Below are 18,412 nucleotides of genomic sequence, written 5' to 3' on the forward strand. Positions count from 1 at the left end.
AAGTGCTCCTGATGAAAAGAAGCAAAGGTCAACTTCGTGAGCTCTCATTCTAACTTGTGTACATGGCCTTTGACCCAAATATTCACAATTTCAATGTAGTTGGGAAATATTTAGATCGACAATGAATGCATGTCTCAAGTTTCTCACAGACTAAAGCTTTTCTTAAATAAAATGTTCCAGTATGAAACAAATGAATTTTGGGCTGCAAAACTAAAACTATTCAGCTGTCTTAGAGATAGAATTCTGGGCTTTCAGCATTCACAGAAAAATCAAGCCTAATCATTATATAATCTCACATCCAAAGCAATTTTTTATTTTAAATTTGCTTGTTTCACATTTGCTTTCAATTTTGTGAAATTGATAGTCCCATTGAAATGCATGTAAACAGGAAACAAAAAGTAAACAAATTGTATTTTTTTTAAAAGTGTGCTATCCCTAAAGTATATGTACTATTTGTTCATTCTACTTTTCCTGTTAACTTTCTCCCCTCCACACCTGGAGATATTTATTCCTCTCTGGGGCTGGGTCACCCGGGGCTATGGATGACCTCCAAGACTTGTGCAAATGACCATTTTTCAAGTGCACCTCAGACAATGTGTGCTTGCAGGCCATTCAATAATGGAGGGGTCATCATCTGTGCCCACCCTCACCCAATATTTATACATGCATTTCCAGCAGAGGTATTAGATAAGATTCATGGCCAGAAAATATGGCCCATTTTCCTTCCCTAACCTGATGATTCTGGGATGGACTGTAGGATCACTTGTGACCACCCTGTCTAAGACTAGCTAACTATGCATAGAAGGGAATTAAACTTAGGGCTGTGACCTGTACGATTCACTTAATCATTGCCTTAACTGGCCTGGCCATCAGTGTGCTCCTGCCTAATGTATTCATAATGACACATTATAATATTCTGTTCTAGTGTCACTTTTGATTTTCCATTGTATGCCTGAAAAACTAGAGAAAAATGTGCTGTATGAATTGGGAAGTGTCTTTAAAATCAATCAATAATCCTTAACTAATATTTTTTCTCATCTGTGTTTGACACTAGGGCACATTAGACAGGTTGAATATGCTTTTAATCAGGTTAGTCTCCACATACAAATTGCAAAATCTCTTCTCCTCCTTCCCCTTACCATTTCAATCAATTTTAGATAGCCTTTTTTTTCCTTCAAGAATTTATATCCAAAGCAGTAGATTTTGCAATTTTCACATGAAGGATTGAAGAGGTCACACTGAATATGAATAGCAGAGAAGCTGTTAATTTAAATTGGATTAAAATGACAGATTTAATAACTGAAAACTACTTTCGTCATGAAATTAAAATGTTGTTAATGGAATATGATGAGCTTTATATACGCTAAACATTGCATAAATGGTTTCTAAATTTAACTTTCCAGCATTCCCTAAAATCCAACAATCTATCTGTGAAAAGAAAAGTATTTGATGTCGGATGCCGGACGATCTTTAGTTTTTTTCAAATTCGTGAGGTGTATTCCAGAAACAGGGCACCATGTATTTCTGAACATAACTGAAAGGAACTTTGATTTCCACCAGTTCAAATTTCTATTAAATGGTGCATTTACTCACCAGTAGAGCGGACTGGCAAATTTTGGACTTTGATTCCATAGCTCTTACGTGGTTCATCCTTTTCCACAGGTGTTGGGAGTTGGACTGGTGGTGCAGGGACTGCAGCAGACTGAACTGATCTTGCTGGAGATTCATCACTGGAACTGCTGCTGGAATCACTACTGCAAAGGGTAAAAAAGGCCATTGGTTAGACGATTGAATTGACTGACTGCACCCCTTGTTATATTGTTATAGAGTGATCAATTTAAGACAGTTCCCTATTTGGTACAATGGAGGATAACTAGGCCATGTTCCATACAAAAACTGTATACATGAGAACATTTCCAACATGGCTGTAAAGTAAAGAATATTAAACTAATGTCTTTCTTACAATCTCAATCCTGATGCTATGAGGAGGCCCGACACTTCCCTGGAGGCAACCAGCTGTAAATAAATGCTTCTTACAGTCAAATTTTAAGTGGCACCAACAATGATCTACAAATAGGTTGCTGACCCCCTCTTATACAAATGATGTCTTGTGCAGAGAGACGACAGGTTGGATAAAATACACCATTTAATATATTACATACATCATATACGCGTATTAATATCTTGAAATGGGAGTCCCACTCTCAAAAATACACCTCTAAAATAGGTGTTGCAATAATTTTTCAAACTATGCTACTTTATTACAGTAAATCAATAATAGTTGGGTTCCACATCAATTTATTCAGCCATTAGAATGGCTTTCCACATTTAATACTCTCATGTGTCTTCAAAAGTATGCAGCCCTTGTGTTTAGGGAACACAAGCAATATATTGTAACACCCTTATGAATTCCCTTTGTGCAAAAACATCTATGCACTTAAGTACTACACACTGATTTTATGAATCACATGCAATGTGAGGGTTCCAGCGTTGGGACTTTGTAATTTATTCAAATTAATAATTCTTAATACCTCCGTGACCAACTAACATTCTTTTCTTTTAATTGCACTTGGAGTAGATGATAAGAAATGTTAACCAAAGTAGTCAAAAAAGGAAAGCATTTAGAAGCTAAAGGCCAGTTAGTTCAACATTCCAAGTGGGGGAATCTTCAAAATGCTGAGAACAGGCAAGTAAATATGCATGGGCTCTTTGACCCACACTGCCCATGCACAACTTGAGGGCACAGGATAAAAATTAATAAACTTCAAAGAAACCTCCTACTCTGAGTATTAGACATATGAAACTGACTCCTCCAAAAAAGCTGCTGATGTTGTGTTAATCAGTTCCTTCAAAAAAGAGATGGACAGGTATCTGGATGGTAAGAGGGCTAGAGACTAGAGATAAACACAGACTGAGATAACTTTCTATGGTCACAGCTGCTAAAATGACAATTTGGGGAAGGGTAGGAATCTTATATGTGGAGAACAGCAAATCAGGGCTGAATAGCAAAGATGCGAGATTCAATGATTGTTATGGAGACTTAATTATCTTTCAGGTTCAGGGGATACATCTTTCACTCAGAATATTAAATAGTAGGTTAGAGTTCACAATGGAGCAGAATTTACTTTGAGTATGAAAAGGACAAGTCCAGAGGGGCCAAAGAGCTTTTCTCTTGTTTTTTTAATACCCTATCTTGTGTTGTTTTAAAATTGTAGCATTAATTAGGGGTGAAGAAGAGATAATTGGGCTAGAGGAACAATGGGGCCCAACAGTGTAGTGCAGCTAAATATACTCAGCTAGAATAATATCATTGAAGGACTGCATCCCCAAAGTCAGATATTTTTACTTCAAATTAAAAAATTCAGATTCACGCACACTAAATGAAAACCACAGTAGTCATAACATCTTCGAGTCTCTCACACTTTGTAAAATAACCTTAATTGTGCATATATTAATCCCCATTCCAATAGAACATTTGAGAGATGACTTTGGGATTCATTCAAAGATAACTATGAAGAAAAACTGATACAGTGCCATTCTCAAGCATAATTCATTACGACAACCATACAGAGTAATACTTAAGTTCTAGAACTCCCTCCCTAATAGCACTGTGGGGGTACATATGCCACATGGACTGCAGTGGTTCAAGATGGCTCACCACCACCTCCTTAAGGGTAATTAGGGATGGGCAATGCAGGCCTAGCTAACGATGCCCACATCCTGTGAAAGAATAAAAAAATACATTATCTACCATTGATGAAAACAAATAATAAGTGATGTCATTTTTCAAATGTTAACTATTGATTGGAATCTGCACATAAGATGTTTAAAGGATCAAATACTGGAAGCCTATGAGGGTTACTGAAGCCAAGGACATGCTGCTTAAAAATAGCTTTGGAGTGAATAGAAGATTTTCAATGTATTAGCAAACAAGAAGTGGAAACTAAAAGTCAGCCACATTGCTGCCTGTAGAGCATATGCAAGGAAATCATGCAGTATGTTCCTTGTAAACATGTATCTGGCAATGTTTACTACAGAATGATGGCCAGTTTCAACGTTTGAACTTTTCAAACTGAAATTCCATTCTTATTCAGTGGAAGCAAAATTAATTCAAATTAACTAAAATGGATTTTCTGTTTTACTTCCATTTCAATTCCATTCACAAAGGTCCATCTAGATATGGTTAAGGGGGCATGTATTGTAGGTTATGACACAGTACACATGCAACACAGAACATTAGATATTGGCAAAACAAATAAGAAATAAAAATCGCAAGTTCTGGAAATCTGAAACAAAAGTATAAATGCTGGAAATACACAAGTCATTCGGCATCCGTAACAAGATGACTGGTCCAATTTCAATTCTGACACCCAATACCTAAATACCCAAAATGTTAATTATGTTCTCTTTACAAATGCTGGCAGATCTGCTGTGCATTTCCAGCATTGTGTTTCAGATATAGACAATCATATGTAGTTTATTATCTATTGTGTAACAATTTCTACCAAGCTGCCATTCCATAATGAGCTTGAACACTAATAAATGCTGGCCTAGCCAGCAAAGCCCACATCTCTTAAATAAATAAAAAAAAATCTTGGAAAGTTTTGATTCAAATTAATATGGCTGTTTTAACCTATATTTAATGTAAATTCAGACAACTGTTCCTTGGGTGAAATTTGATCAAGTATCAGAATTCTCTAGACTCATGATGTTCTCAATGGTGCTGCTTGACCAGTATCAATTAGATCAAATGTATTCCAAAGGAACAAGTCTCCCACAGGTCTAAAATAAAATATCAAACCACCCTACCATGAATTCAAAATGATCAACCACAATCCATGCCCAGAATTTCACAAAAACAAAAATAATTCTCTCTGTTCAGTTCTACTATGCCTTCCCTTGTCTCACTCAGTGACATTCGAGACTCTCACCGACTTCCAGCGGTGCTGTCATATTATACCCACTGCAGCAGCAAGGTCCAGTCACATTAGGCTGCTGATACTCAAAACCAGCTGAAAGATTATTCCCAACAGGAGCTATAAAAGTCAACAGGAAACTGTTTTTTGCTGCGAAGTACACAATGGTGTACAGTCAGAAATTTTGAAAATTTTCGACCAAGCAACCATTCCATAACGAGCATGAATACTAATAGCTAGAAATCATTCCACACACTTTACTTTAAGAATGTCGCAGTACTCATTCGTTTAGAAGCTTTCAGAATCCATTTTTATCCATTTCATCTCCATGCTGATCAGGCCAATATTATATTAATTTGAAAAATTAATAATCTGCATTATTCTAATAAAATGAATGCAATACCTAACAACTTCTAAACATACAGCTTATACATTCTTGTTGAAAAAAAATCATGTACTGCATTTTGTCCATTTGCAACACTTTTTAATCATATCTGCTGATATAAGCCCATATTCCACAACATGGGTTCACAACAGAGAAACAACATACAAACTCACCCTCCCAAGCAGAAACTCTCACTATAATAGTTATGAAATATATAATACAACTTCCTTATTTAATATAATCCATATATCAAACCTCATCAAAAACATAAAAGATAGCTCCATGATAATCATGGAACACTTCTGCACTAAATATTTAAACTTAACTGGATGCTCAAAACCCATACATGGTTTATTTTTCCATTTTTACTTTAGGATAGTTTCAAAGCCAAACTGATTTTCACAGTACCAAGGGAATGGGACAAGAGGTTGTCTTCACATTTCATTACACATGAAGCTGCAAAACCTGTATGTACAATAAAGCAAAAGAGACAAAACCTCAGTTCAAAACACATGTCTACAGTGGATCTCCAACAATAAATACTGGCTCTCACTTTAACCATGGAAGCTTCACAAGCAACTTAATTAGACAGGCACAATCTGCTTTTAACCCAAGTAGATGTAAAATCAAATTAGGAACACTCAACAGGAAGTGTAGCATTCTATAATGCCCTAAAATGACAAAGGGTTCAAAGCAAATGGCCATAGTAAGAGAAGTGAGTTGATGGCCGCATTTTGAACTCTGCTGATTCAGGAATCTGGCATATCAGATCCGCAGTCTACGATCAAGCTGCCCTTTTGAAAACCTCACACTTTCAGCAGCTGAATCAGGGAATTGATTTAGTTCTTGAATCAGCACTAACTGAAATGACAAATGGCTGCTACAGTGCAATGAACTACAGCTACACTGAATTCAGATAAACACATACCTCATCCAAAATACTGAACTTCCCATTCATTTCCAATAAACAAAAAGCAGAATGCTGATGCAAGCAGAAGTGTTCTTGGCAAATTAGTTATATATTTACCAGTGCTGTAACATCACACTGAATGCTCAGCCTCTTTTGTGACTCATAACAGCTCGCCACTTAGCACTTGCAATGAGAATGTTCTCTTGAAATCATATAATCAGAATGAGAGTTAGTCTAAAATGTATTCGGCTACAGACAAATGCCAACATTTCATAATTCATTCTTTCCAAAAATAAGTTTATAAAAATAATTGAAACTCCAGGTTTCCTAAAAAAAAAACCTTTGTAAATGAGGCAAGAAAACAACTAGGTCTACACATCAAATGAGACATCAACTTAATTTTAAAATTAATGATGGCTGAAACTATGTACGTATGGGCACAGACAAATTAATTAATCAATTCTAAAACAAAGCACTGACAAGTCTCCAATAGTGTGGTGGTCTCACTTGTGCTCCATATAGGACCAGTATTGCACAGCTTTATTAAATCCAGCTTCGTCATCTTAGTGCTTACAAAGAAACATGAAGACAGGTAGCCCTTCACAAGAAGCAGGTTAAATCTTCACAGAGATCAATTTCTCTACAATTACATTTACAATCTGCCTCCCAACAGGAACCCATGCTTTTCTGCAAATGCACAAAATGCTAAAACGTGAGAGTGGGAGATGAGATAAAGAAGAAATTGAAAGAATGATGCAGAGCGATTTTGCTTCAGTATTTATCATGGAGATGGGTCGAGCATCGACCCATAAGAGCATAAGTGCGGCATTCTAAAATGCCCTAAAATGACAAAGGGTTCAAAGCAAATGGCCATAGTAAGAGAAGTGAGTTGATGGCCGCATTTTGAACTCTGCTGATTGCCATACATCGGAAGATGAGACTAGAAATGATATAACTGCATTTAAAATAAAGAGATATATTAAATAAATTAGTCAATCTCAGGAATGTGGAACTTGTTACCACAGGGAAAAATTGAGGTGAATAGCTCAGATGCATTTAAGGAGAAGGAAATAGAGAGTTATGCTCATATAGACCAGTAAGGATAAGAGGCTTGAGTGCAGCATAAATGCCAACATGGACTGGTTGGGCTGAATGGCCCATTTCTGTGCTGCATATGCTATAATGCATTCTCGCTATGTTCCCACAGCATTATAAATGCTATTTTCTAATAAGCCTGGATTTTTATTTACATAAAGGATTTTAGCCTTTAGTGGAGTTATCTTTGAATAAACATTAGATACTGAAGAATAGTCCCTCTGCTCTTACTGTATGTAATGCAGAAAGAATCTGTAGCTCTCACTGGGAAAGTCAATTACATCCCGGCAGTGAGCACAAACTCTCTTAGGAAATCAGAGATCGACGTTTGACCTAATCTAGTGGTTACTGTGGTCATAAAGTATGCATTCCAATGTATGTGAACAGAATACAGAAAGTTTCACTGTAACTTGTTTACAAAGTGATCCGGGGAGATGCCAGGTCAGAGAATTCCACAACAGAAGTAAACTAGGATTTTAAAGAAAAACGTTATTTCCCATCGCTAAAAAACTTGGAACAGACATGACATTCATATTCTTCACACCTTCAGCAATCCCAGTTTCAAGGTGGCACCAGAGATAGTGACACAGTCCTAGTGCAGCTCAATAATAGCTATTTATGGGAAAAATGTATCATTCCACAGTACGTGTTGGCAACAGTTTAGCTTCAATAGTTTGACAGTAAGTTTTAATCAGCTAAATAGGTTAGACAAGTGGCTGATGGAAAGGAGAATGGGATATGGGAACAAAGCAGGCACATGGTATAAAGACTATTGCTTATGTAAAGTATAAACATCAGCACAGACTAAGATGATATGAAATGGGAGCAGGAGCAGGCCACTTGGCTCCTTCGAGCCTGCTCCGCCATTCACTAAGATCCATGGTTGAACATCCAAATCAGTTCCAATTTCCTGTTCTATCCCCATATCCTTTGATTCCCTTAGTGCTCAAAAATCTACTGATTTTGGTATTATATACTCATCGACAGCATCCACATTCCTCCATCTACCATCTTCCTGCCCAATCACTTAACTGGTCAATATCCTTTGCAGTCTCTTTATGTCCTCCTCAGAGCCTACTTTCCCAACTTTTTTCTTTCAACAACAAACTTGGATATACTGCACTTGATCCCCTCATCTAAGTCATTGATACAGATTACAAATAGCTGAGGTCCAAACACTGATCTTTGTGGCATCCACTAGCCAAACCCTACATTTTTTAATCTATGCTAATATATTACCGCCATTCCATGAACCCTTATGTTGGCAACAACCTGCTGTCTTATTGAATGCCTACTGAAAATTCAAATATGCATCCAATGGTTCCTCCTCATCTACCCAGCTAGCTGCTCCTGGAAAAAAATCTCTAATAGATTTATCAAGTATGATTTCCCTTTCTTAACATCCTGTTGACTCTGCCTAATTCTGATGCGATTTTCCAAGTGCCCCGTCACCAAGTCCTTAATGAAAGGTTCTAGCATTTCCCCTCCTATTGTTGTCAGGATTACTGGCCTACAAATTTTTCTGTTCTCTCTCCTTTCTTGAACAGCATGGTTACATTGGCTACCTTCCAATCTATGGGGATAGTTCTAGAATCTAAGGAATTCTGGAAGATCAAAACCAATGCATCCACTATCTCAGCAGCCACTCATTTTAGAATCCTGGGAGATAGAGTAGAGGTTCTAGGGGATTTGTTGGATTTTAGACCCACTAATTTCTCCAACACATTTTCTTTACTAATATTAATTACTATCATGCTCTTAATTTGCATTGGACCCTTGGTTCCTCATAATTTCTGTTATGTTCTTTGTGACTTCCACTGTGAAGACAGACATAAAACATTTGTTTAATGTTTGCCATTTCCTCACTCTCCATTATAATTTCTCCCCTTTCTGCCTCAGGGGACCTACATTTACTTTTGCTAATCTCTTCATTTTTACATAAGGTCTTACAATGTGTTTTGATAATTCTTGCTATTTTGCTCTCATGCTCTACTTTCTCCCTCTATCGTTTTCTTGGTCATCTTTTGCTGATTTTTAAAACCCGCCCAACCCTCAGGCTTACTAAACTTCTGGGCAACATTGTAAGCCTCTACTTTTAGTCTAGTACTACCCTTAACTTCTCTAGTTAGCCACTGATGTGACACTTTTCAATTGAGTTTTTAATCCCTCAAAGGAATGAACATTCATTGAGAATGAGTTATTTCTTTCAATGTCTGCTACTGCTTATCTACCATCGTACAACTCTTTCAATCTAATATCCCCAAGCTACCTCGGTTAACTTGCCCCTCATACTTCTGTAGTTGGCTTTTTTTAAATTTAAGACCCCCAGTTTCATACTTAACCATATCACTCTCAAGCTTAATGTGAAATTTTAACATATGATCAGACTTCCCCAGAGGATAGTTTTACTACAAGACTACAAATTAACCTCTGTGTCATTACGTAACACTAGATTTAACATAGCTCATTCCCTAATTGATTTGTCAGCATTTTGTTTTAGGAAAAGATATCGAATACGTTCCATGAACTCACCCTCCAAGTTACATTTGCCAATTTGGTTTGTCCGAGTATACATGAAGATGAAAGTCTCCCAGTTGGGGGTTGAGCTGGACAGCTTTTCCCATTTTGCAACTTCTATTAGGTTCTATCACTTTGCATTGATCCCATAGTAATCTAGATATATTAACATAATGGAAATTTGGAGAAGCAGGAAATCAAGGATACCGAACTGTCAAACCTGCCTGTAAACATGATGGGTACAAATATTTTATATTTATAGGATATATATTTCTAGGAAATATATAGATTGAAAATGAGTTTCAAAGATATCCTAGAACACAATATTAAGGATGCATCATTTAAAAAAAACACTGGGCAGGATTTCAAGGTCCCCAAGCTGGCGGGTTTGCAGGAGTGAGGTGGGTGTGGGGGGGGGGGGGGGGGGGGGGGGGGGGGGGGGGTGACAGTAAAATTCCCTGGATGGTCTTTCTGCCAGCCCCCGACCTGACTGTAATTTTACGGGGGGAGGGCAAAGCCTAGGGTGGCCCACCCACCCTTGCCACAATTAGCCAATCAGATAAGCCAGCAGCTGAGGCAGGGGCAAAATTCCTGTCTCAAGCCAATTAATAGTACCTTTAAGCCATTGGATCTTTGTTGGATCAATTATACATTAGATTTTCACCAAATGAAATATGAGTCAGATATTCTAACCAGGGCAATAATTCAAAAACTACAAAAAGTAAAGATTACAAATGAAAGGCATCTAAACAAAAAACATTGAGGGATGGGGGGCAGGGGGCAATGGATCTTTTTGGATGCTTGCAACAGCTCCTAGGATTGATGTGAGAGAGAGTGGGAGAGAGAGACACAAGACAGAGACAGGGGGCTGAATATTAGGCCCACCAGCACCACTGCCAACCCACCTCCCGGAAGCACGCTGACACACTCCACCCCTTGCTGCAGGTGGGCCGAACAAGGGCCAAGTGAGACTTCTGCCCCCACTGGGCAGGAAGTCCCACCCTTGGGAGCTGCCAACCAATCTGATTGGCCAGTAGCTCCATCAGTCCCAGTAACGCCAAGAGCACAATAGTGGGTGCTGCCATGACTGCAACAAGAACAAGAAAAAGGAGCAATGGATCCCTGGAAACAGGTAACTCCAGGGTCTTGGTCAGGAAGGGTTTTGGGGAGTTTAGGAAAGGGGCGGGTGTGAGGGGGGTGGTGCTGGTGAGTTTAAGGTTGCAGGCAGGTAGGGAGAAACCAGGGGTGGGCTTTATCATAGGGGTACTGCTCCCTCATCTGCAAAGGGCAGTCACCAAAGAATGAACTCCCTCTTCCTACCTGCCCTTTGAAGGATTCATATTTTTGAAAATTGGCTGCCATTCTTGCCTGGCTCCCCATGCTAAACGTTTTATGGCATGGGCAGCATATTATCAGGGTCAATTGGCTTGGCAACAAGGTTAATTGATCCCTGATTACCTATTTAAATAGAGTGGGCGAAGGTGGTGGGATGGGCAACCGCAGTATTTTACATGCATCCTCCCCCCCACCAAAACATGCCTGGCAGAGGCATGTAAAATGCAGCCCAAAGGAAGAGAGAGAGAGAGAGAGAAAATGCCCATGAGATAAAGAGAAAGTAAGGTAAAACAGAAGTGAACACTGAAAATTAGGCACTGCTACATCTGTCTCATCGTTAGTTTGAATCTCAGGAAAACAAAATCCATGCACCTAAAACCTACATTCACGTTACTAAAATCAACTACAATCTTGCAAAAGTAGAACTGTAGGCCCACAATTTTCTCGGTCTATGTAAACACATGGAATTAATGCATGCATATTGCTTATCCATAATCTGAGCTAAGCACAATTGCAAAAAGAACTTTAGATTAGGAAAGCAAAGTCAAGGTGGTATTTTTCAGAGGTATCGCTGTTGTAACTGTCATGATAACATACATAAAGTGGCGTACAGAGGTTCAGAGCCTCATGAGGATGTCAACAGCTGTCCTTTTACCTCCTCCTTTCCAGGGTCTCAAACACTCCTTCCAGGTGAAACAGCGATTTACTTGTACTTCTTTCCATTTAGTATACTGTATTCACTGCTCATGAAACAGTCTCCTCTTTACTGGGAGACTAAATACAGGTTGGGTGATCATTTTGTGAAACAACTCCATTCAGTTCACAAGCATGACCATGAGATTTCAGTTGCCTGTCATTTTAGTTTTTGCTCAAATCTCACCTCAATGGCAAATCAAGAAAGTGCCTTGTCATTCGATTAGGCAATTTACAGTCTTCCAGGCTTAACAGCCAGTTCAACAATTTCAGACCATGACTGCTGTCCCCATCTTTTCACACAGCAATTTCTGGCAATGATTCTGCTATTCCTATTTACTTGTCCTTTTTGCCTTGCACCACCTAGGGTTGATAGGTTTGTCATTTAATTGCTCCTGCCTTCCTCCATATCACAAGCCTTCCCTCTTGATCGATCTTCCCCTCCTTCCCTTTCCTGGTTTCCATATTCAGTTAAAATATGTTGCATCCTGAACTTTACCAGTTCTAATGATAGGTCATCGAACTGAAATGTTAGCTTTGTTTCCCTCTCCACAGATGTTGCTCAACTTGCTGAATACTTCCAGCATTTTCTGTTTTTATTCCACAATTCTAAAAATTTGCTAAGCAGACTTGACAGTGAATTGGGCACATTAAGTCAACCTTTTAATAAAGTTTGATTTTAGTGAATACCAAAGTTGTTCAGTTTCAGTCTAATGAGAACAAATTTGCATTTAGAAAACACCTTTCACAAGCTCAGAAGGTTCCAAAGCACTTGACAACCAATTAACTATTTTTGAAATGTAGTCACACATAAATTTATATATATATATATATATATATAGTGTGCATGATGCCTGTAAGATCAAGCAAGTTAGAGAAATGGGGAAGAGTCCAGTTATAAACTTTAGACATTGCACTTCATTAACAAAGAATGAAATCTGATAACTTTGCAGTTTATTTTTGAGATTCCTGCCCAGAGTTGCATCAGCTGTTTGCCCTCTTTATACCGAGTTCAATTTCCCAGTGAGGTTCCTGAGTACAATCTTTGTAACACTGACCCTGTGTTCATTTTTTCATGAATGTGCAACTTTCAGGTGTGTGTGCATAATGTACCTCTTCCTCGTGCAGAAATAGTATTTTTGTTCATGAAAGAAGGCAATGGAATACAGATCAAGATCTTGAGTAATCCTCCAAATTGGACCTTACAATTGCATGTATTGCAAATTAAATATTTTGTTTATCTCATCTTCCAACCATTTATCTAAACACTTAACATATACGTTTCCATATTCTACATGATTCTGCTATATACATAAACCCACTTTTTTGTTGGTACAATGCCAACTTTTAATTCTGTACTCGCAACTGTCCCTCCAACTGTCAGCCATGCATTGTAAGGTCCAATGTGGAAGATTACTCAAGATCTTGATCTGTATTCCATTGCCTCCTTTCATGAACAAAAATACTATTTCTGCACGAGGAAGAGGTACATTATGCACACACACCTGAAAGTTGCACAGTCATGAAAAAATGAACACAGGGTCAGTGTTACAAAGACTGTACTCAGGAACCTCACTGGGAAATTGAACTCGGTATAAAGAGGGCAAACAGCTGATGCAACTCTGGGCAGGAATCTCAAAAATAAACTGCAAAGTTATCAGATTTCATTCTTTGTTAATTGGTAGATGTAATACTTTGAAAATAACTCCAAAATCAACTTTTCTACCAACCTAATACTGACAACATGACCAACCTTACAGATATTCAAAATGCCACAAAGGATTAACCCAAAATATGTTTTAATTGGAAAAGACATAAGCTGATTAGCACCTGACATTAGTTTTGCCTATTCAGTCAGTCATGCAAGTCAACCGCATTCCATGCTGACCGAGGACAGCCACAAAAGTACTTCAAATCAGATTTACTCCCTTCTTCCGGAGAAACATTGGAGGGAACTCCCAATAACTAGCTATTATTAGCACAGTTCAACACAACTGTCCATGCAGCTGAATCTGCTTGGAAGACACTGACCTGCATTATGAGTCGCAGTCATTTTCTGCACCGCAATATTTAAACAGAGTTTAGTCAGTAACATTTCTATAATGCTCAGCAAAAAGCGTTGTTTAATCTAATGTAAAGTTAGAGAAAAAGAATGTAGTCATTTCATAAAATTAACTTCCAGCTGAATTAATTCTCAGTTCGTTCACATATTCATTATGCACACAGTTGTAACAAACTTTTACAAACATACTATATCAGTCTTCCTCCACCCAGCACTACCTGAGCTCTATAGTCAATAGAGAGATAAAGCCTCAATAAAATAAATAACTTGCATAGGATCGTAAATTAGTAAAACATCTCGTGCTTCACAAAGGCATAAGGAGAAATGGATGCCAAAGCAAAAAAGGGAAGACTGGGATAACCAAACATTTGCTTAAAGGTCTTACAGATCTGTAATATCAGGGATTCAGCTATTTTTTAGTGCCACGTATATACCACCAATAGGATGTGGATCTTTCAAACACAGTTCCTGCAGATTATTTTCATTAAATAACAGTCCATAATCTGAACTGACTCAAATTTCCACTAGTCCAAGATAAAATCAAGTTGTGTTGGGGTTGACCCTGCAGATTCCTATCAAAAATCTCAGTGAATCATAAGAAGTGACTTCAGTTTTGCAGTGCCTGACTTTGTGCACCAAAAGAAAGAATTTTTATATTCTGTAGTGCCTTTCACAACCTCAGGATGTCTCAAATTGCGATGAAGTACTTTTTAAGTATAAAAGCAAAAAACTGCAGATGCTGGAAATCCAAAACAAAAACAAAAATATCTGGAAAAACTCAGCAAGTCTGGCAGCATCTGCGGATAGGAGCACAGTTAACGTTTCGAGTCTGAATGACCCTTCAACAGTTTTACTTAGTTCTGTTGAAGGGTCATTCGGACTCGAAACGTTAACTGTGCTCCTATCCGCAGATGCTGCCAGACTTGCTGAGCTTTTCCAGGTATTTTTGTTTTTACTTTTGAAGTATAGTAATCACTGCAACAATATAGTCAGGTGTCACATTTACAGAAGAAGCATTTTCCACATCAACAAGAATAGTATGTAAAATGAAAAAATAAATGTCCAAAATACTTCTGTCAATGCATAAGTTATGTGAATAACTAGTCATCTATTCAAAGAAAATATAAATAATTTCTTATTTCTAGACAGTGGGCCAAATCTTCCAGGCAAAATTGTGGAGATTCATGAAATATGCAGTTACTAATGCACTAAAGCAGCAGAATGTCCGAGCAAAGAAATATACTGCAAGTTGTAAATCTCCATAGCTTGCTGGTTGATTTATGCTGCTTCGCACAAACGGCAGCTTGCCCTCAATCTTCCCATAATTTTTGAGAACTTTGCTGGATTTGACATTAATTGGCCATTAAACTTCTCTCAGAAAGTTAGGGCATGTATTTAATATTATAGGTAACTTTTTTTTTTAATCAATGTGATATTATTAGCAATGTTAATAAACCTTTCCTGCCCAAAAAGAAAACATTTGAAACTGTGGTGTCTCATTCCTGCAGGTAGTAAATTCTTAGACATTTTTTTAAAGAAGTACTTTAAAAAACGAACTTCTCCTTTCTGTCTCTCTTGTAACACAATCTTTCTTTACCTGATTTGACTTTAACTTATCCAATCTAATTCGTCCTCCTTCCCCTCTATTCCTGTTTCTTTCTCAATCCTTTATAAGACTTTTGGCCATGTTGTTCCCTAAAGTCCCGGATACCCCATTGCCCTTGCCACACCATTACATACTCACACTTCAGCAACTTATGTTCCAAATTATACTCGAGCTGAAGGGTGCAGGAAAAAGTCCAAATAATGGTGCATGCCACGAGATGTGCTGTTCCAGCAAGGTTTGGCCTACTGCATTCAAATTTTAATTCATGGTCCCCTGGAGAATGCACCCTGCCCGAATGATGCAAGCCTAGAAAATGATTGCTCAATTTGTTAAACAAGATTTGCCTAGACTGTCCAAACTGGTAGAACTCTTTACATCCACACAGTGAGCATAAATTGTGCTATGGAATAAGTCCTACAATACGGTGTTCTAATCAACCCACATCGAACGACAGCCAGTATGTATCTAAAAATAACTCACCCCGAGCACAGTGGGAATGTAAGCTATGAACAGATGCATTTAGGGGAAGTTTGATAAATACGAGGAAGAAAGAAATAGAAAGCCAATTGGGTTGACTGGCAGCTTGCATGTGTATATTCACTGTAAGAACCTGGTATTGTCTGAAATGATTTCTGACACTATACTTACTTGAGGAAAATTCTTGGCAGTCATTATATCTACTTTTGAATAAAAGTACTGAGTCATTATAAGCAAGGTAAACATTCCTTAACTATGTCAAGAACAGATTTACTACACCAACACATGCAACTGCAGGTGTCCCTGAAGAAAGGTTTGAATGTAGCATTACATAACCAGCACCAAAAGTAAACTTCAAAGCTAGGTGCACCTAGATAAGGGACCGGTGCAACTTCTTTTACTAGGGAAGATATATTTGATCCAATTTATTCAACAAAAGTTGACAATAATAATTTTACACCTCAATAGCAAAAACTTCTATTTATATCGCAGCTTTAACTCAGCAAATGTCCCAAACTGCATCCACAAAGATTGTTAATCGAAATTTGACACTGAGCCACAGGAGATATTAGGATAAACGGCCAAAGGCTTGGTTAAAATGACAGATATTCCCACAACTGCTATAAACTATGCAAATTAACGAGAAAACTCTAGTCCTGAGGTACCCAGGTGGCTAAAATTTGAAACAAAACAAAAATACAATTTTATTAACCGTGTTGCTTGGGGTGTGGAGGCTGTGGTGGGGGTTGGGTAGCCTGAGAAATCTCTCATCATACCCGATGTCACTTGGGAATTGGATAAATACTAAGTCAGGGTTTATGTAAAAACAGTGAACTTCACACTTGGGATGATATGTACCTATCTCACAGAAATTAGTTTCTCAGCTGAAATGAAAACTCTGAATCACCGCTAAGTTACACCAAAAACTTAGCATCAACTCATATACCATAACAAGCAGCAAATTTGCAGAACAAGCCTTCTAATCTTAGCTTTCTTGGCATTACTACAAAACTTTGTTCCTTCTTCTCTGCATTCTAAATGCAAAGACCTTAGACTTCAGCACATCCAAAACCTTAGCCAAAATGTCTCTGCTACCCATCTCTTACTCCATTACCCCATTTTTCTCTGTCATCGTGATTAAAATTGCTGCTCTTAGTTATCACCTTCAACTTCTTAACTTTGACACTATTTATCATTTTATCTTCGTCTACAGATCCCTCATTGACACTGCTTTTCACTAATCCCATTCATACCAATGCCAACAACACATCATTCATTAATTTCTCTCACCCATACATGTATGATCACTGCTGGTGTATCACCAGACTTCACTGTTTGATCCTCCTTCATCATCTACATGGTGACATCATCCAAAATAACAGGACTGGGTTCTATGTGTGGTGGATGACACCTATTTTACCCTCTTATCTTCCCTTGATTTCATGGCTGCTGTTGAAATTTCCAACTGACTGTCTGACGTTAAAGAGATGTCTTGAATAAAAGTTGTTTATGTATTATTACTGGCCAGGCACAGCAGTGATTTCAGTCACCCTATAGATGCGGCAAAGAAAAACAGTACTGAGGCTTTTGTATAGAGCCAAGCTACAAATCTGGGTCAATTATTGAACAAGCAACAATATTGTGTGCTTTTTGAAACAGGACATGAATTAAACCTTAGAATTTGGGTTCTTACAATGTTTTAAATAAAGTTCTCTCTTAATGTTCCACTTGTACACAGTCTACTTCCTGCAGGTAATGCTGTAGTGGATCTGGTAAGCAACTATGACATCGCTGAATCCCCCACTATCAACACCATGAGGGTCACCATTGATCAGTAACTGAACTGGACTAGCCATATAAATGCTGTGGCTACAAGAGCAGGCCAGAGACTAGGAATCCTGCAGCGAGTAACTCACATCCTGACTCCCCAAAACCTGTCCATCATCTACAAGGCACAAGTCAGGAGTGTGATGCAATACTTTCCTGGAATATTTGCCTGGAAGAGTGCAGCTCCAACAGCGCTCAAAAAGCTTGACACCATCCAGGACAAAACAGCCCGCTTGACTGGCACACCATCAACAAACATTTGCTCCCTCCACCACCGACACACAATGGCAGCAATGTGTACCATCTACAAGGTGCACTACAGAAACTCACCAAGCCTGCTTAAGATAGCACCTTTCAAACCTATGATCACAACCATCCAGAAGGACAAGTGCAGCAGACCGATGGGAACACCACCACCTGGAAGTTCTCCTCCAAGCCACTCACCATCCTGACCTGGGAACATATCGCCGTTCTTTCAATGTCTCTGGGTCAAAATCCTGGAACTCCCTTCCAATTGGCACTGTGGATGTAGCTGCACCACATGGGCTGCAGCAGTTCAAGAAGGCAGCTCACCACCACCTTCTCAAGG

At 38.4% G+C, this 18,412-nt stretch overlaps 1 protein-coding gene across 8 annotated transcripts in view; it reads right to left on the reverse strand.

The window, feature by feature from the left end:
* Positions 1–18,412, reverse strand: part of spen (spen family transcriptional repressor) — an 88,500-nt gene that overhangs the window by 28,509 nt on the left and 41,579 nt on the right. For all 8 annotated transcript variants that reach the window (XM_041207245.1, XM_041207240.1, XM_041207238.1 and 5 more), the window contains one exon: positions 1,594–1,754. In XM_041207245.1, the coding sequence (XP_041063179.1) occupies positions 1,594–1,754 (161 nt within the window). The remainder of the gene's footprint in view (positions 1–1,593; positions 1,755–18,412) is intronic.

Source organism: Carcharodon carcharias, chromosome 15 (assembly GCF_017639515.1).
Source record: "Carcharodon carcharias isolate sCarCar2 chromosome 15, sCarCar2.pri, whole genome shotgun sequence".
Classification (NCBI taxonomy): domain Eukaryota; kingdom Metazoa; phylum Chordata; class Chondrichthyes; order Lamniformes; family Lamnidae; genus Carcharodon; species Carcharodon carcharias.